Below are 18,973 nucleotides of genomic sequence, written 5' to 3'. Positions count from 1 at the left end.
GTTTGGATGAGGTCATGAGGGGTCCCCACGATGGAATTGCTGTCCTTAGAAGAAGTGAAAGAGGGACCAGAGCACTGCTCTCCCCCTCTTCCCCTCTCTCTCTCCAACATGTGAGGACACAATCAATGAGAAGCCAGGAAGAGAGTTTTCACCAGGAACCAAATCCACTGGCACCTTGATTTTGGACTTCTAGCCTCCAGAACTGTGAGAAATAAACCTCTGTGGTTTAAGCCAGCCAGTCCTGTTATAGCAGCTCAAGATAAGACAGCATCCCACACCATTGCTATATTTTGTTGGTTAAAAGCAAGTTGCGGTTTCCACCCACACTCAAGGGAGGGGATTGCACAGGGGGTGGATGTCAGGAGGCAGAGATTATGAGGACAACCCTAGAGTCTATCCACCAAGTCTCTTTCCCACCTCAGCAGCCAAGTGATCTTGTTAGAACTTATTTGGATCACGTCACCCCTCTAATCAAAACCTTCCAGTAGCTTCCCACCTCAACCAGAGGAAAACCTGTCGTCCTTCCATTGATTTGCAAGGCCCTACCATAGATGTCCACCCCTTTCTCTGACCTCATCTCCTCCACCTTTCCTGATCACTCCCTTGGCCCCAGCCATGCTGGTCTCCTCTGTTTCTTGAACACACCAAGCCCAGTCCTGCCTCAGGGTCTTTGCACTGGCCATTCGCTTTGCTTCAACTTTCTTTCCCTAGATATCTATGTGGCTTACTTTTCCAACCTCCTTTGGGACTCTGCTCACCTTCCCAGACCACCCTTTAAAAAAAAAAATCGTAACCCACCCCACACTCCCCATTCCCTTTATTACTCTTTTTTCCCACAGCACTTGTGTCACCATCTCATACCATATATATATATATATATATATATATATATATATATATATATATGTACATTTGTTCTTTCCCCCAGGTAGGATGTGAAGCACACATGAAGAGGGAGATTGTGTTCACTGCCATGTCACCAGCACCTGGACCAGTGCCCACCTCACAGTAGGTGCTCAGTAAACATGTTGATGGAATGAGCTCTGGGACTGGAGAAGGAGGAAGGGGTGGGGGGAGAGTCTTCATCCCCTGAGATTGGCTCTTTGGCCCCCAAAGGCTCCAATAACGGACCTAAAGCTGGTAGGAGAAGGATGGCATGGAGGCAAGAGGGTTCCAGACTGCCCTAGCCCTCTTCCACTGCAGACCCCATGGGCCCTCAGCCCCCTGCCACTAACCCAACACCCGCAGCAGTAACAGAGCACCTGATTGCCCCAACGCTGGGTTAGGGGCTGGGGTCCATCACTGACAACCTCGGTCCCTGGCCCTACTCCTCTTGTCCAAACTTAACCCAGGAAGACTGGACAGCTGAGATCAGAGAATCCCCATTAGGTGGGGCCTGGAATCATCTTGAAGCCCCAAAGGAGGGTTTAGACAGTCTGTTTCCGGGAAACTCCAAATGCAGTCACATAGGTCCCAGTCTACCAGGTTACTTGCTTCTCCTGTAGCTTCCTGATTCCCACTGCCAGAGCTCAAAGACCTTCTCCCAGGGGCTGATGCCGCTTCTCCAGCCCCTCCCCGCATCGCTCCCCGAAGGGTCTTATTCTGATCCAGGAAGGGCACCCAAGGTGGAGACCACCTTCCTTTGGCCTACTTCTTTTTTTTTTTTTTTTTAATTTTATTGGCATAAGTTGATTTACAATGTTGTGTCTTTTTTTTTAATTGAATTTTTATTTTATTTTGGGGTATAGTTGATTTCCAATGTGTTAGTTTCAGGTGTACAGCAAAGTGATTCAGTTATACATATACATATATCCATTCTTTTTCAGATTCTTTTCCCATATAGGTTATTACAGAATGTTGAGTGGAGTTCCCTGTGCTGTACAGTAGGTCCTTGTCGATTATCTATTTTATATATAGTAGTGTGTATATGTTAATCCCAAACTCCTAAATTATCCCCCCGCCACCTTCCCCCTCTGGTAACCATAAATTTGTTTTTGAAGACTGTGAGTCTGTATCTGTTTTGTAAATAAGTTCATTTGTATCGTATTTTAGATCCCACATATAAGTGATATATGATATTTGTCTCTGTCTGACTTACTTCACTTAGTATGATAAACTCCAGGTCATCCATGTTGCTGCAAATGGCATTATTTCATGCTTTCTTATGGCTGAGTCAGATTCCATTGTATATATGTGCCACATCTTCTTTATCCATTCCTCTGTTGATGGACATTTAGGCTGCTTCCGTGTCCTGGCTCTTGTAAATAGTGCTGCAGTGAACACTGAGCTGCTTCTGAGCATCACCTCTTCTGAAAGGCCCCAGGGCCTGTGGGACACCTCTTTGAACACTCATTTCAGGTGAAGACCAGCTGTCTCCCCTCCCACCCCCTCCTCCTAGAGGGCTGGACCCACAGCAGGAAGGGATGGTGCACCGGCTAACCTAGGTTTCACTCTGTCTGGCTTCCTGGTACCCCTTCCAGGAAAGGTCCCAGCGTGATCCATCTGACAGGCGGCAACAGGCGGCTTCCTTTGCCAAAACTAAGTAATAAAGCAGTGTCCCCAGCGTGTGGGTGTGTGTGGAGGTTCCCTTCCTCGGTGGATTCTAAGGAATCTGAAGGAGAAGGAAACATGGGGTAAGGACGGAACCAAGGGAGAAACGGGCTCACACAGCTACTCGGAAAAGGCCAGTTTTATTCCAGTGTTGTTGGGAAAAGAAGCGCTCTACCCATTAACTCTAAAAACTTGTTCGTCTCCTTAGCCGATGAGGCATGGACCAGCTGCGGGCCATGCTGGGGTCACTCCACTGGCAGGAGTTGTGGGCGAGGGTAGGAGAGGCCACTGCTCACGCCTTCCCGCCTTTCCCCTGGGACACCCGGGTCTCCGGGGGGGCCCGGTGGAACCACTCGAACCAGGAGCCATCATAGATGGCCACATCGGGCTTGCCGCAGAGGTAGGCGGCCAGGGCGATGTGGCAGGCAGTGACACCCTTTCGGCATGTGGCGATGATGGGCTTTGCGAGGTCCACCTTCTTGGCCTCGAACATGGCACGGAGCTCCTCCGGGCTCTTCTCGAAGCCATCCTCCATCAGGAAGTCCATGAAGGGCATGTTGACTGAGCCTTGGATGTGGCCCGAGTCCAGTCCTGGGCAGGGGCAGAGGACAAAGGGAAGGACAGGGTTAGGAGCGACACAGTGGATGGGGGTAAGTGGGGCCTGGAGGTCACAATCAACCGTGGCTATAAGGAGCGGGAGCTTTGCAAATAAAAATAACATCTTTGCCCTTCTCAGAGCTCAATTTATTCCAGCCCTACCTACATCCACTGCTCATGACACCACCCCCCCCACACCAAAATCTGCCTTGAAGCAGGAATGTCCTACCTGCTTGAGAGGACAGGGAGGAGTCCTGGCTCTACCATCTACTAACCTTTACCTTGGGCAAATTGCTTCACTTCTCTGAACCTCAGTTTTCTCATCTGTAAAATGGGCTCAGTGGTACGTACCTATCTCATAGGGTTGTGGAGAACAGCAAATGGGATGATGACTGCAAATGCTATGGGCTATTGCTGAGAACACGGTGGTGAAGGGGAGACACAGCCCAGGCTCTCAGGGAGGTTAGTCTAGCAAGGAAGATAGAGGTTAAACACATAACCACATAATTCACTAAATATAATGTCACGCCATTTTACAGATGAGTACACCGAGGCTTGGCAAAGTGAAAAGGCTAGCCTGAGGCCACACAGAGAGGTAAAGGCAGATCCAGGATTACACCGAGGCCCGTGGTTTTCCTGTCAAGCACACAGTGTGGAAAGAGCCTGTGACTTGGTTTTAGACGTAAGTTCAAATCCCAGCTCTGCCACTTACTGGCAAGGTGACCTCAAGCAAGTCACATAACCTCTCTGGGCCTCAGTATCCCCGTGGGTAAAGTGGGAATGAGTGTTTGCATGTGTAAGGGCTGTTGTATAGGGTAAAGCACTGACTTACTACAGCTGGCCGAGCCACCCTGATGCTGCTGCTTCTCTACCACTTCCCCACCTACGATGGGGTACAGGTGAGAATGGGGGCAGTGTGGTCCCTTCAGGACCTTCCTAGCAGCCCTGAGAGGCTTTGACGGAAGCAGAATGGGGGCGAGGATAGCTCCAGGGTCCATTCCAGAACCTTCTCTGCACCCAGGAAGGCCCCCTGCCAAATCTGCCTTCAGAATAGCCAGCATGTGGGGCAAATGGGGCCGGGCCATGGCCAGAGCTGGTGCCACGTGCAGACCCGAGGCCTAGGTCACTCCTTGTCCCCAAGCGCCCTACACCCTGGCAGACTGGGCACTGGGAGGGGGGCCCGAGGAAGGTTGGGGTGTCTCTTTGGGCTCCCCTTCCTCCAAAATTCCCCACTTAACCCAGACTGTGGGGCAGGGCAGGACCAGACTGGGCAGCAGTGGGAGGGAAAGGACCTGACCGGGGGTAATCAGGACACCAGCATGCAGCCAGGCATGTCCTGCACATCTGAGCCTCAGTTCCCCACCTTTGAAATGGGGAGATAACTCCACCTTCCTCACAGGCTTGTTGGGAAGTCAGCTTCTGCAGATGAAAACCCCTAATGACCGTGGGCACCCAGGAGGTGAGCAATCATGCCAGCAAAGTCCCATTCTCCTCACCCCGAGGCCAAAGGATTCAAAATTTGCTGGCACGAATCAAGCGCTCCTTTGATTGACTAGATGTCCTGACTTATAAATTCTTTTTTTAAAAGGATTTCCTTTTTTTTTTTTAACTTTTTCCTTTTTTTTTTGCCTGCATTGGGTCTTTGTTGCTGCGCACGGGCTTTCTCTAGTTGCGGCAAGCGGGGCTGCTCTTCGTTGCGGTGCGCGGGCTTCTCATTGCAGTGGCTTCCCTTTGTTGCAGAGTATGGGCTCTAGGCGTGCGGGCTTCAGCATTTGTGGCACGCAGGCTCAGTAGTTGTGGCTCGCAGGCTCTAGAGCGCAGGCTCAGTAGTTGTGGCGCACGGGCTTAGTTGCTCCGCAGCATGTGGGATCTTCCTGGACCAGGGCTCGAACCCATGTCCCCTGCATTGGCAGGCAGATTCTTAACCACTGCGCCACCAGGGAAGTCCCCTGACTTATAAAATTATAGTGGTTTCTTCCTGTTGTGATTTCACTTTTTGCCTAGAAACTTTGATCTGAGATCAGATGTGTACTGACCCTACCAATGAAGGGCAATTGGTCTGTTGGCTTCAAAGGTGTTCTTTTCCAAGAAACCCAACTTTAAAATATTTCAAGGAGTTCCCTGGTGGCCTAGTGATTAGGATTCCATGCTTTCACTGCTGGGGCCCAGGTCAGCCCTTGGTCGGGGAACTGAAATCCCACCACAAAAAGAAAAAGTTTCAGTACCCAGGCCGTGGGCTGGATTTAAGTACATTGAAGAGCACAAGTGCTTGTTGAGTCCTGAACGCTGTTTTGTTTCTTTCCACCCATCCCTGATGAAACAGCTTTATTGTTTTCTTCTAATTAATAAAAGGCACCACTCTGAGTAAAGAAGTTGGGGGCAGGGCGTTCTACAGACTCCAGCCCCCACACTGGGCCAGCATCAGGAGGTGGGAGCCTTCCCTTTCTGCCAGGGAAGGCTCGGGACCTGTCTGAGGAATTTAAATGAGCAGGAACTGGCCGCCTTCATGGGGGGAGGGCTGAGATGAACTTGGCCAGAGAACCTCGGAGAACAGCCAACGAGAGGAAGGGCGCTTGGCGCCCAGGGACAAGGGCTCCTGCTGCTGTTCCAAGTCCAGCTTCAGCTGCAGGCTGGTGGCTCTCCCTGGCCCCAGCAGGCGTGCCGCCAAGCTCAAAACCTCTGGCACCAGACAATGGGCTATCTCAAGAACTTTATCTTCCTCAATCCTCACTGAGCTGGGGAGAGAGATGAGCCTCCTGGCACGAATAGGGGGCCCAGGCCCAGAGAGGTGAGGTAACTTGCCCCATGACACACAGCACAGGTGTGATGTGCAGTCAGGTGTGCCCAACCCCAAAGCCTGAGCCTTCCTGGAAAGAGTGGCTGAAGCAGGGGAATGGCTGAGATGACCTCTCCTGATGCCTGCTCAGAGGTCTGGGACTTGATGTTCCAGCTTTGGGCAAGGAGATGCTAGTCTAGTTGGTGAATTAGCATCCCTCGGGTCACTGATAGGTATGGGTTTTCAAGGCCAGGAAAACCTGTGTAGCTCTTTCTTGCTTTCGTCCTAAAGACACTAAGGAACCCAGTGCAGGCAGCCCCAGTGGGCAGCCCCCAACCCTGGCGGCTGGGAGGCTGCTCAGCACTCCTCCTGACCCCCACCCCAGTCCCCATCCCCGGGAGGAGACACAGGCAGGAGCCATACAACCCCATGATGCAATGTGAAGCAACACCTGGAAGCTATGACCTTTCCCCGCCACCCTCCAACCCTATCCCCATGTTTGCTTACACAGCAGTGGCCTTGGGAAATAACACCACTTTGATCCTGCGACTGGGGTCAAGTCTTGGCCTCTGTGTCTGGATAGAGAAGTTTCTGCTCCCTTTCCCCACCTGCAAAGTGGGACCACTTTGAACCCCCGCCTGCCTCCCCTGTCAGGCTGCTGTAGGTACCCGGGGGCAGAATGTATATAAAGTGTCCTGCAAATAATAGTATGCATTAGGGGGTCAATACCCTTCCTCTTCACCCTCATGGACCCCCCCACCTGGGGTGGGCGGTGGGGAGGAAAAGAGAATAAGGTTTATAAAGACACTGAGCTGGATCAACTCCCACCTCTGTTCCCTCCCTTTCCCCAAGGCTCCTACAAGGTAAGTGGTGTCCCTTTCATTAGGAGGAGGGCTCAGAGGTGGAGGGAACTGCCCGAGGCCACACCAGGATGTAAACTCAGGTCTGTCTGACTCTCACCTTTTGCCCCTTACAAACAGGACTGAAGGCACTGGGGGCACAAAACTGAGGCCAGAGGGGAAATTACTCGCCTGAAAGCGGCAGGAAGTGGCTGTTGGGTTTCTAAGGCCCTGTTTCCAGCTCCTCTTGGGGGTCTTTCCTTCCAGGGACACCCACACTTCCCTGGATGTTACATCTGGACAGTTGAGCCCACGGGGTGCCTCTGTGATCCCACCACAAGCGGGGGACTGTGAACTCAGCAGAGCCTCACGTGCCGATATTCCCCAAATGTCTTGTACGGGAGGCTTTCCAAGCAGCCCGGCCTTTGCACAGGTCCTCATCCTTCTCAAAATACCTTTCCAGCCACTGCTGCATTTAATAAATACACAGCCAGGTGGGTAGGGCTGGCATTACTCTTTTCATTTTATAAGGGAACCCAAAGAGGCCAGCAGTTAACTGATTGAGGTCCCAGCACAAAGGAGGAGCAGGGCTTAAACTGGGGTCCATGCTCCCTGGTCTCCAGATGGGAACTGGAGGAGGGGGGAAGCGGGCCACAGAGAAGGGGAGGGACTTTAGAATTCAGGGCTTTCAGGAGGTCTTACCTGCAGCCGCAGGCTTTTCCCCTCTGAGCCTCAGTTTCCTCATCTCTAAAATGGGAGTAAGGAGATGGGATCTGGCGTCTCTAACCTCTCCCTTTACTTATTCTGTCTGCTTCAGAGCAAGATGGGGAGCAGCTAGAGAAACAATTCCACCTCTCCTCCCTCCAGCGGCAGCTTAAGTCCCAAGGAGTGAAGGTTCCTTGAACCAAGGCCAGGAGGAGGCTGCAGGAGCTCCGTGCCAGGAGTCTCTGGAAGGTGCTAAACAAACTTGAATCTTCAACTCCAGAACTTCAGAGAGCAAGCTGGGCAGGAAGAACACAGGGCTCGGAGAAAGCCACGATGGGGAGGGCAGAGCCCCGCTCTTTCCACTAACTACCCAAGTGGGCTTGACCTACTCCTTCCTTTGTGCACCACAGCCTCTCTTCTGACTGAAGCGTTGACCTTTCAGGCCCTCCAGCTCTAAGAGTGTTGGAAGCAGCTTTCACGGCGCTCTCTCCTCAGAGGCGCAGAAAGGAAGGGATTTTTCAACAAGTTAGTCCAAACGTTGCACAGCAGTTGGATTCCACAGAGGCGCCCTGACTGAGGACAGAGCCGCAGCCCCCTCCAGCCATCCTGAGGGCTCAGCCAGCCTGGGCCCCGAGAGGCCCTGAGAGCAGTGAGGTCCTGGCCACCAGAGGTGTCCAGGCAGGGGCTGGAGGGCGCCCAGAAGGGCTGATGGCAAGACTTCTGTGGTCCTCTCTGTTAGGAGTTTCTAGCTAGAACTCAGCATTTCCTCTCCTGAGACTCCCCCCACCTCCAGCAGTGTAGAACCCTCCCCACCCCCCCACACACCCTTTGTCCAAAGGAGAGAACTCATGAGCCATCTCCCTAAAGATGCCTAGCGGAAGGGCTCCCTGCTGGCCCTGGGAGGTGCGGAGTGGGCAGAATGATGGTGCATCCTGGTTTAGAGCACTGGTTTGAAACTAGGCAGCACTGGGTTCAAATCCTAACTCTGCCACTTAACTGAGCAAGTAACTTAAGGAAGGTCAGGGGGTCCAGGAGAGCTGGAGGGAGGGATGGGATGCTGGGGAAGAGCATTGTTCATGTCTCTAAGAATTTCTGAAGAACTAGAGAGGTCCTGAGGAAGCTTCTGTTCAGCGACGCATGCGTGGCTCACGGACACTTTTGGGCATGTGGTGGAGCTAGCGCCTGGGCGTGGATGTGGGTGGATATGTCATCAGTCACCTCTGCTGATGCCACTCCATACAGATGCTAGGTCGCGCCTTAGCATGTGGCTATGGGAACACATGCGTACGTCCTCATGCATCAGAGCTTGAAAAGCCTTTAGGTTGGGCTCTACCCTCTCATTTTACAGATGGAAAGACTGAGGCCCGCATGGGGGTACTGAGGGCAAAACCTGGAGAGGGTCTCAGACATCCTACTTCCCATCTCTCCATTGGGCATTGCTCCCCTGGGACCATCCCCACCACGGGGACACCTACCTACTGCATCTGGCTCCGGCTGCGTGCCCAGGTACCGCCCTTGGGCCCGAGAATCCACCAGCTGGAACCTCTTCGATTCGAGGTTCTCCAGCACCTGCTCGTAGGTCTTGAGCAGGGAGCGGTCCAGTGTGGCTTTGAAGACAGCTGGCTCTGGGCGTGAGGGCTCAGATGTCACCGGGTGGCCCTCCTTCAGCCAGTTCCGGAAGCCACCATTGAGCACGGATACGGTGCGGTGGCCAAACACGCGGAACATCCACCAGACCCGCGGCGCATAGAAGCTGCCCAAGTTGTCACCATCGTACACCACCACGTGCGTGTCGTTGCTGATGCCCAGGCTGCCCACGTAGTCGGCGAAGCCCGCCTTGCTGGGCAGCATCATCTCGTAGGGCGACGCTCTGTCCCGGCACTCCTCTATGTCAAAGAAGGAGGCGCCGGGCACATGGCGCTCTAGGTATTCCTTGCGGGCCTCGCGGGTGCCCGGCGAGTACCAGGAGGCGTCCAGCACTCGAAGGCCAGGGCCCAGCCTGCCAGCCCGGACGGACTCCGCCAGCCACTTGGTGGAGACCAGCGCCCGGTACAGCACCTGCTGAACCATGGTTTCAGCTCTCCGTATCACCTGGCGCGGGTGGGAACCAGGAAAGAGACCGGCAATGAGGACTGTGGGTTCAGTGGGGTGGGGCCTGGGAGGAGGAGCTTTTTGCCCACTGCACTCCCCCACGGGTGTCGTGTTTACAGCAATCAGGCAGTGGGGTTAGGTTTGCAGATTCCCGAAGGAAAGCCTGCTTCCGCCGCTCTCTGCTACCCCCTCCCGCGCAGAAGGGGCTGGGGCAAGCGGGCTCCAGATGGACGAGTTGGCGGGGAGGGTGTCTGGCCCCAGAAGCTACAATACTCGCCCTCAGGATCCTGACAGAGAGTGCGGCGAAAAGATGTCCAAGATGGGGGAAGAAGGCATCTTGGGCTTAGAGCCCCCTTTCCTGGTAGGGTAGGGGAGTGGGCGCATGGGGAAGGGTTCGCACACGCCCTCGCCCTCGCCCCCGCCTCTCCTCTAGCAAACCTTCCTGCGGCCTCTCAGCAACCTGGGCTCGCCCGCCTCCTGAATGCCTGAGTCCGGCCCGGTCCAGTGCCCTCTGCCCCAGTTGGGTCCAGGGTTCCCGGGGCACCCCGCCCCGCTCTCGCCACCGGGACCCTCCCCTGGATGGCAGGTGGTCCGGTCGGCGGCCCAATCCCGAGCGGCCCGGGCGCCTGCCTCCGCCCCACGCCGCCGCACTCACTCGCCCTTGCCGCCGCCCCGGCGCTCACCCCTGCGGGCTGGAGAAGTTGGCAGGTTCAAACCCTGAGCCCGCAACTCCCCGGCCGGCCCACACCATCGCGCCGCCGCCTGGGGGTGGATCGCGCGCCGCCCTCCCTGCCCCGCGCCCCCGACGCCGCGCCGCGCCCGCCCCCGGCCACCCCCCGGGCTCGTGCCGCCTCTCGGACCCCCGAGGATGCGCCGGGGGCGCCGGGCGGCGCGGGGGCGGTGCGGAGCGGGGCTGGGCGGCGCGGGCACCCCCCCCCGCCACGGCCTGGCCAGTGGAAGGCGCCGGCAGCTGAGGGTTCCGAGTGGCCTCGGGGTGGGCTGTGCCGGAGTCTCCTCCCTTTGGCCGGCCGCAGGTTGGTGGCGGGAGCGGGGGACAGCTGAGAGCGCGGGGAGGGGGCGCTCTGCGCTGGGCCATGGCCGAACCCGGAAGCCGGGAGCCCGAGACTGGGGTAACTGCTGCGGCGCTGCGCTTGCCTTTCTTTAGGGGGAGGTCGACCGTCCGGGTGCGCGGCTCAGGGCTCCCCCGCGGGGCCTGAGCGGAGCAGGGGGCCGCAGTCTCGGAGGGAAGGCACGCCCCTGGCTTCACTCTAACGATGGCTGTCCGCGGCAGCTGGGGGCGGCCCGCAGGGTGGGGTCGGGGTGAGTGGCAGGGGGAGGGGGACGGGGGGGGCGGGATCCCCTGGTGCTAGCGGAGAGGGTAGGAGGGAGGAGGACTAATAAAGCCTGACGGAGAAGCCAGGGAGGCCAGCTGACCCAGAGGCTCCAGGAGAACAAACTGGCAAAGAACTTGCTAGAGTGAAATGGAGCTAACATTTGTCAGGGCCTGCTTGGTGAGGCACTTTACTGGGTACTCCCACGGGTGTCACTTACTTCCCACAACAACCCTGCGGAGTAGGCCAGAAACTTATTTAAAGACCAGAGAGAGAGGCCCAGCGAGTTGCCTAGCGGCCTGCGGTGGCAGTGAGGCCAGGCTGTTTGTTAAGCCCGATGGGAAACCCACCTGGCAGGGGCTACTTTTGTTTACCTTGCTCATCCCTGAAGCCACATACTTTTATTTTTTTTAACATCTTTATTGGGGTATAATTGCTTTACAATGGTGTGTTAGTTTCTGCTTTATAACAAAGTGAATCAGCTATACATATACATATGTTCCCATATGTCTTCCCTCTTCCACATACTTTTAAAACACTGCTTTTGTCCTTAATTTAACCTATTTCATTGTGAATGTATATAATTTAATTTTTAACGGTGGCTGTGTTTAACAACCAGTTGGCCTAATTCCTGCAAATCTAACAACTGGTTCTTGGGAGCTGGCGGGGACACCACTGCCCCTACTCAGCTTTTACATATGCTGTTATACATGCCTGGAATGCTCTTCTCATCCCCCTTTAAAAAATTCTTTTTATTCTGAAACAATTATATTCTCACCGAAAGTTGCAAAAATTCATACTTTGATAAGCATTTACCCAGGGAATCCTCTGAGCTTTGTGCTTTGCAGTCAAGGGAGAGAGGGTGCCAGGAAGGGCGAGACTGGGGAAGGCCTTGCAGAATGCCCAGTCTGACTGGAGCCCTCTTATTCCAGGGCCCACCCCAGATGGCAGCCTGGGACTCACCCTTCCCCTAGCACAGTTGTGTACACTCTGGAGACGGGCCTGGGGCTGTCCTGTTTGTCTTGGGGTCCTTGACTCCCGGAGAGGGCCAGGGGACCTGGTCCACACCCTTCAGTGACACACACAGCCTGCTCTTCCGGAACCTCCTCTACCTCCCACGGTCCTTTCTGAGAACTGCCAATCCAGCATAGGGGGCAGCGTGTGTGTGTGTGGGGGGGGGGGGCGGGCAGGATGAGCCACCTATGAAGTAACTTTGAAGAAATAATGGGATTTTCTTTTGCGGTACGCGGGCCTCTCACTGTTGTGGCCTCTCCCATTGCGGAGCACGGGCTCGGGACGTGCAGGCTTAGCGGCCATGGCTCACGGGCCCAGCTGCTCCACGGCATGTGGGATCTTCCCAGACCGGGGCACGAACCCGTGTCCCCTGCATCGGCAGGCGGACTCTCAACCACTGCGCCACCAGGGAAGCCCGAAGCTGTTTTTAATGATTAAAACCAGCCATGTGCAGGGCATTATGGTGGCGCCTCAACGTTCATTATTTAACCTCACTGTAAGAGGTGAAGGTTGGAAGCTCCACTCTAAGAAATGGAAATGGCGCAAGGACCCTCACATGCCCGCTTTCACACTCCTAGTTAAGCAGGGGAGTGGATTTGCACTGATTTGGAGGGGCTCTGGCTCCAAAATCAGGGTTCTTTCCACTCTAAATGGATCCTTGGGGAAAACACCAAGGAGCCCCAAGAATGGGGAGGGGGCAGGGGCTGCTGTGGTTCACAATGGGGTCTTCAAGTAGGGGCCCGCTGTATCCCCCAAAATTATCTAGCTGCGGCGGAATCCACAGGCACTGCACTGGGATCGCTCCTTAGCCAAAGCCTCTTTGGCAGCCTCACCCTGAAGGTCAAACTGTGGTTTCCAGTTTGAGCGCAGCAAATCAGTTTGGACTTCCCCTCCTCCCACCTTCCCCAGCCTTCCCACCCCAGGCTGAGCTAGCGGCCCCCCTGTGCTCCCACTGAATTCCAGAAATTCTGCAATTACGTTGTCTCTTGAGCAGGCCTGTGGCTGCCTTAACTCCCAGGGCCGGACAAAGTCAGGAGTTTCTTAGTGTCCAGCATAGGGCCTGGCCACGTGGAAAACATGGTTTCCAAAAGCCAGGCTGCAGCGAGACTGCAGGAGGGCGCTGGGCACCAGGTAATCCGCCGTGGACTCCTTAGGCCCTGGTCGTCATTGACCTGGGGTTGGGGAATAAGTCTAGCCTGAGAAGTTGCAACCTGGCTGCAAATCCTGAGGCTGCCCCTGACCAGCTCTGTGACTGAGGGCAAGGCATATCTCTAGCCACCAGTGGTCTTATTCAGAAACAGGCAACCCCACAGTCACTACTGAAGGCTGTGGTGCTCATTAGTATATGGTCCGCAGGGGCACTCCACAACACGCTCCGTTCTCTACCCACCCCCTTCCCCTTGGCGCCAGGGCTGCCTGGTACGAATGCAAGGTTGCGCCCTGCACAGGGGGTGCATGGCTGGGGGGTGAGTGGAGCTGACCTGCAGCTCACACTCCACTCACCCAGCCCCATGCCCTGGTGAGGCTCTGCCTCTGCCTGGCTGAAGGGGCACCTTTCTCTACCCTGCCCAAAGGCACCTACTGGACAGGGCGGACGGTGGGCGGGGTGGGGGTGTGGGGGGAGGTGCTTGCCTAGGCGCTTTGCCCGTTTGGAGCATCTCTGGAGCATCTCTGCCCTGGAAGGCCGTGAGTTGACTTGTCATGGTGCGCTGGTGAACTGCTGTACACTGAGCTACTGGCCTGCAAGGGAGAGGAGGGGCCGGGAGGGAGTGAGGCCCTAAGTCACTATTTCCAGAGAGGAAACTCCAGGGGCAAAATCTGACCTTGCTGGACTGCCTGGTGTGAAGCCTGGCACCACCACTACTTCTTAGCTGTTGACCTTGGTCAAGTTAGTGCACTTCTGTGAACTTCAGTGTCCCCTCTGTGAAACAGTGAGGAGAAAAGCAACCTTCTTGAGGCTACCCATGCAGCAAATAATTGAGAGCCTCCCCTGTGTCCCGCAGTGGTGTAAGGTGTGAGAATTAAAGGGCACATAGGGAGGACTCAGTCAATTCCAGCTGCTATTCCTCTGAGGCCGCTTATATAAATGATTGATGAATGAGTGAATTCCACCAGGGACCTTGGTTGATTGCAAGCAAAGCTGAGCTACGTCTTAGGGAGGGACTTTGCCCCTACTTGCCTTAAAGTGCCAGTGGGGCCTTCCCCTGCTTGGGCCCTCTCCCTACCCACCCCGCAGCAAGCACCGGCGAGGGCCCCCGCCAAGGGGTCACGGTCATTCGGTCACTGCTCTGTGTATATATCCAAGGCTTGGCAGGAAAGCAGAGGGAAGGTCCCGGTGACCGACGTCTGCCTCTGGGTTCACCAACGCTGGTTTTCCGCATTCCCTGGACTCTGACCTCCCTGGGCTCCACCGCCCCTTCCGGCCCTGGCCGCAGCCCCGCCCCAGTCCCAACGACACAGGCGTTTCCCACCCCCGGCCCGGCCGGCCTCTTCCTCGATTCCCTCCTGACATCCTCCTTGTCGGCCAGGCCTGCAGCCCCAGTGTCGCCGCCGCTATGGCCTCGCAGCAGCTCTTCCGCGCGCTCGTGTCGGCGCAGTGGGTGGCCGAAGCGCTCCGGGCCCCGCGGGCCGGGCAGACCCTGCAGCTGCTCGACGCCTCCTGGTACCTGCCCAAGCTGGGCCGCGACGCGCACCGCGAGTTCGAGGAGCGCCACATCCCGGGCTCCGCCTTCTTTGACATCGACCGGTGCAGCGACCGCACGTCGCCCTACGACCACATGCTGCCCGGGGCTGCGCACTTTGCCGAGTACGCGGGCCGCCTGGGCGTGAGCGCCTCTACCCACGTCGTGGTCTACGACGCCAGCGATCAGGGCCTCTACTCGGCGCCGCGTGTCTGGTGGATGTTCCGCGCCTTCGGCCACCGCACCGTGTCGGTTCTCGACGGCGGCCTCCGCAACTGGTTGCGCCAGGGCCTCCCGCTGAGTGCGGGCAAGAGCCGCCCGGAGCCCTCAGAGTTCCACGCGGTGCTGGACCCCACCTACGTCAAGACGTACGAGGACATCAAGGAGAACCTCGAATCCCGGCGCTTCCAGGTGGTGGACGCCCGCGCCGCAGGCCGCTTCCGGGGCACCGAGCCCGAGCCCCGAGAAGGTAACCCCGATGTGCGAGGGGCCCGGGAGGTCCCTGGGGTGCGGGGTCAGGCGCACCTTGAGCACTGCCCTCGCCTCGCCCTTGCCTTTAAAGGCCACCGCGTGGGGCGGGGGCCGAGAATTGCTTTCTGGTCGCCTCACTGGCGTTATTCTAAAGTAAGGGCGATAATACTTGTCCCACCTCCACCCCAAACTAGTTGGGAACCCAGGGGGCCCAGTATAAGTGTGAGAACCCAAACAGCCCCACCCCAGTACTATGGATGTAGGGGTCACTGCCAAATAGGAGGGGTGGGCAGGCCCAGTTGAGGAAGAGCCCCAAAGAGAGGGGGCTTGATCAGGTGTAGGACCATCTCTGAGGAGGATGAAGCCGGGGAAGAGGAGTCTGGGGTGGAGAGTGAAAGGCCCTCAGAGGGACCAGAGTCTTGCAGAGGGCAGGATAGAGCGGCGCTAAGTAGAGAGAGAGGTAGCTGCCCCAGGTTGGAGCGGAAATGGCTGCCCGCCTGGGTTGGGGCAGGGCCTTCTGCCCATGGGCTGGGTTCCCCGGGCAAGGAGCAGAGGTGGGGAGGGGTCCCCACAACGCAGGTGGATCAGTGACCCCTTTGGTGTGGGCTTTTTAGATGGGTACTGTTATCATACCGAAGGGGAAATGGAACCTTAGAATGGCTGCCTTGCCCCAGATCTCAGGAAGCAGCCAGGCATTGGACTCCAGTACCTTTACCTGCAGTGAACAGCCAGTAATCCCCCAGCCATTTGTCTCGTGTCCGCTTCGAGGCGGGTGCAAGGATCTTGCCATTTCCTCTGGGAAGCTCTCCCTGAAGGGCATCCCCCATTCCCCTGAATCAGGGTTGGATGGAGCTTCTGTTTTGTTTCTAGAGTAGCTTGGGTTCACCCTGTCCTAGCACCGTTTGGGGTGACCTGAGGGCCACCATGCTCCCAGCGCATCCTAAAGACTAACCCAGTAGCTGGACGGAGTCGATACCCCAGAGAGATCTGGTGAATTCACAAGGTCCCTGCTACACGGAACCCTGCAGAGCTGTTGACATAAGGTCAAACTGCAGGAAACTGCTCATAGCCAACCATTTTTTATTTTTTAACATCTTTATTGGAGCATAATTGCTTTACAGTGGTGTCTTAGTTTCTGCTTTATAACAAAGTGAATCAGCTATATGTATACATATATCCCCATATCTCTTCCCTCTTGCATCTCCCTCCCTCCCACCATCCCTATCCCACCCCTCCAGGCGGTCACAAAGCACCGAGCTGATCTCCCTGTGCTATGTCAGCCAACCATTTTTGAATCTACATCGGTGGCAGTTTAAGACGGTTCAGCCTAATGGGGATGCCGCCTTGAACCTGTGGGGCACTTCAGCTCAGCCCCCTGGGTGGGGGTGGGGCTGGGGGGGTGGAGCAACATAGGGCAGCGAACCAGAGCCAGACCTGGCTTCAGAACCCTGCCGCAGGTCGCACCGTCTGTGTGACGTCTGGCAGGTCACCTAATCTCGGAACTGCAGCTTCTGCATGTCAAAGTCAGGGTAGAACACAGAGCTTAAAGGATGCAGTGAGGGTCAAATGAGAGCAAGCGTAGTGTGTAAAGCACTTAGCTCCGTGTTTGCACACACAGGATGCACTCAAGAAACGGGAAGTGATAAAATTAACACGTGCTTCCCTGGCTGTGGCTCTTTACAGGGGTGCTTAATGCTTACCTCAAGCAGGCTTGCGCATTCGTAAAATGGGAGCTAACAGTAAACACCCAGCAGGCCTGTTGTCAGGGTGGCTGAGCTGATTTGTGTACAGGCTCCATCTAAATCAGTGGAGAATATCACCGTCCCCATCGTCCCCACTCCACAGCCTCAGACCTGGCCAAGCGCGCCTCTAATTTGCCACATCGGTCCGGCAGGGAGGTTCCCTTGCTTGGTGGGGTTCGAGGTATGGGGACAGCCCTCCTCTGACAGTAGCCACCCTGGGTTCAGAGCTGAGGCCTGGGTTCAAATTCCAGGCAGCAGTCTGCTAGATGCGTAACTTTGGACAGTTGCGAACTTCAGCATCTCCGCCTGTAGAACGGGGATTCCTGTAAACAGTGCCCGGGCTTCCTGGCTGTGAGGACTGTATGAGACGATGCTTGCAGAGGGTTTAGCGCGTGGCTCCATGGAAGGCTCTCAGTACTGCAGGGGCCACTCATACTGCCCTTGTATTTGTTCCCTGCATCTCGCTCTCCCGCTGCAGGCATCGAACCCGGCCACATCCCTGGCACTATCAACATCCCCTTCACAGAATTCATGACCAAGGAGGGCTTGGAGAAGAGCCCCGAGGAGATCCGCCGCCTCTTCCAGGACAAGAAGGTGGACCTGTCCCAGCCCCTGGTGGCCACGTGCGGCTCCGGCGTCACAGCCTGTCACGTGGCCCTGGGGGCCTACCTCTGCGGCAAGCCCGATGTGCCCCTCTATGACGGCTCCTGGGTGGAGTGGTACATGCGCGCCCAGCCCGAGGATGTCATCTCCGAGGGCCGGGGAAAGACCCACTGAGGCTTGGCGGGACACAGGAAGCTCGGGTGACACCCAGCCACCAGCAGTGCCCAGCCTGGTGGTTCTGACTCTGCTTTGACCAGTATAGGGTTTCTTCCTCCAACCCAGGTGGTGCATAGGGTGACATCCCAGAGGCCAGCAATTCCGCTGCCTCGTGGGCTCTCAGTGGAGGCAGCAGAGAAGGTGGTGACGGGAACAGGGGGAGGGGAGCTGCCCACGTGGTGCTGAGCTGGAGCCCCACCTCCCCTCTATTGAGGAAATAAAACAGTCAAGTGCTAAATCCTTCTAACTGAGGCTGCCTCAGCTTTCCTCGGCTCTTTGGCCAGTGGTTCCAACATGCCCAGCGAGGGAGCTTCGTGGAGCGGGAGGGTCTTGAGGACGCTGTCCCTGCCTTCTGAGCGGTGCTGGGGTCCCAGAGCCCTTCCAGTCCTGTGACTGAATGTCTCCCAGCGAACTGTCTTCTACTTCTACGGCTGGGGTCTCCCTTCTGGCTTCTGGGCTATTTAAGGTGTGTCTGCTGTGCTCTGTCTGGAATCACACCCAAACACCCCCTGCAGGTAAGCCATACATCTCATTTCAAGACAGAGATGGTTCTAGAACTTAATGGGAAGCTATCCCACGCTGTGGAGTACTGTGTCAGCCCAGCCAGGATGTTCTGGAGAAGGGCAGAGTTTAGCCAAATCGGAGGAGAAGCAAGCTCTCGACTCTGAGAGTCACACTTGGAGGCTAAGCTCTGGGAGCTCCACGGGGGTGGGCATTCTGGGAGTTTGATCCTTTCTGCTCAAGGAGAACCCTTCCCCCAAGGCTTCCCCAGTAGGGGCTCTGTTCCCCCTCTGCGTTTGTCTTTGTGCAGAGGTAGACATGGGTGTCTGAGAAGGCCCCAGGCTCCCCCTGTCAGAACCTGGGTTCTGGGTTACCCCTCCCCATCTTCCAGCTCCCGGGGCCCCTCTTGGTAGCAAAGGGCCAGGTGTCAGCCAGCACTGGGGGGAACCCTAGAAGGAAAAAAAAACCAGAGGGGGCAGTGACTTACCCAAGGTCACGTGATGGGTTCACAACAGAGCTGGAACCAGACCCAGATTTCTCAGAATTTACTCTTTCTCACCTACAGTCCCCAACACATTTCCTCTGAGGCTGAGTTGTGTCTCCCAAGACCACAGGATCTGTGGGGGACCAACATGACAGAATCCTGGTTTTCTGAATAAGAGGTCTAAAGCAGGCCCCACCTCTCTGAGCCTCAGCTTTCTTATCTATAAAATGGGAACAATACGTACTTCAGAAGAAGGGATTTCAGACAAGGACTTGGCCAAGAGCCCCGTGCTGAGTCCCATCTTTCCAGCTCAAGGTTTCTCAAACTCGGGATGACTGACATTTGGACTGGATCATTCTTTGTTGTTGTAGG

The 18,973-nt window shown here is 56.1% G+C and overlaps 2 protein-coding genes across 7 annotated transcripts; one reads left to right on the top strand and one right to left on the bottom strand.

Annotated features, from left to right (window-relative positions):
- Window positions 1-2,671: 2,671 nt before the first annotated feature.
- Window positions 2,672-13,500, bottom strand: TST (thiosulfate sulfurtransferase). Of its 4 annotated transcripts, none has more exons than XM_032645462.1 (3): window positions 10,714-13,500; window positions 8,943-9,558; window positions 2,672-3,141 (listed from the first exon to the last, which is right to left on the bottom strand). In XM_032645462.1, the coding sequence occupies exons 2-3, from the start codon at window positions 9,535-9,537 to the stop codon at window positions 2,843-2,845; spliced, it is 894 nt and encodes a 297-aa protein (XP_032501353.1). In that variant the 5' UTR covers window positions 9,538-9,558; window positions 10,714-13,500; the 3' UTR covers window positions 2,672-2,842. The 4 variants fall into 4 exon arrangements, with proteins under 4 accessions (XP_032501353.1, XP_032501354.1, XP_032501356.1 ...); XM_032645463.1 differs by lacking the exon at window positions 10,714-13,500 and adding an exon at window positions 10,214-10,565; XM_032645465.1 differs by lacking the exon at window positions 10,714-13,500 and adding an exon at window positions 10,242-10,282.
- Window positions 10,460-17,863, top strand: MPST (mercaptopyruvate sulfurtransferase). Of its 3 annotated transcripts, none has more exons than XM_032645461.1 (3): window positions 10,460-10,592; window positions 14,432-15,053; window positions 17,276-17,863. In XM_032645461.1, the coding sequence occupies exons 2-3, from the start codon at window positions 14,459-14,461 to the stop codon at window positions 17,572-17,574; spliced, it is 894 nt and encodes a 297-aa protein (XP_032501352.1). In that variant the 5' UTR covers window positions 10,460-10,592; window positions 14,432-14,458; the 3' UTR covers window positions 17,575-17,863. The 3 variants fall into 3 exon arrangements, with proteins under 3 accessions (XP_032501352.1, XP_032501350.1, XP_032501351.1); XM_032645459.1 differs by having other exon boundaries at window positions 10,569-10,688; XM_032645460.1 differs by having other exon boundaries at window positions 10,573-10,688; window positions 14,209-15,053.
- The last annotated feature ends 1,110 nt before the right edge of the window (window positions 17,864-18,973 follow it).

The sequence above is a fragment of the Phocoena sinus genome, chromosome 10 (assembly GCF_008692025.1).
Source record: "Phocoena sinus isolate mPhoSin1 chromosome 10, mPhoSin1.pri, whole genome shotgun sequence".
NCBI classification, from domain to species: domain Eukaryota; kingdom Metazoa; phylum Chordata; class Mammalia; order Artiodactyla; family Phocoenidae; genus Phocoena; species Phocoena sinus.
Note: the sequence above shows the minus strand (reverse complement) of the source record. Positions and strands in the feature narration are given on the sequence as shown.

Coding starts and splice junctions, on each gene's coding strand:
- TST (XM_032645462.1), bottom strand. CDS start 9,537: ATGGTTCAGCAGGTGCTGTACCGGGCGCTGGTCTCCACCAAGTGGCTG. Junction 3,142..8,942: donor GCCGGAGCCAGATGCAGTAG/GTAGGTGTCCCC, acceptor GCCCCTGCCCAG/GACTGGACTCGGGCCACATC.
- MPST (XM_032645459.1), top strand. CDS start 10,653: ATGGCCGAACCCGGAAGCCGGGAGCCCGAGACTGGG. Junction 10,689..14,431: donor GCCGGGAGCCCGAGACTGGG/GTAACTGCTGCG, acceptor CTTGTCGGCCAG/GCCTGCAGCCCCAGTGTCGC. Junction 15,054..17,275: donor CGAGCCCGAGCCCCGAGAAG/GTAACCCCGATG, acceptor CTCCCGCTGCAG/GCATCGAACCCGGCCACATC.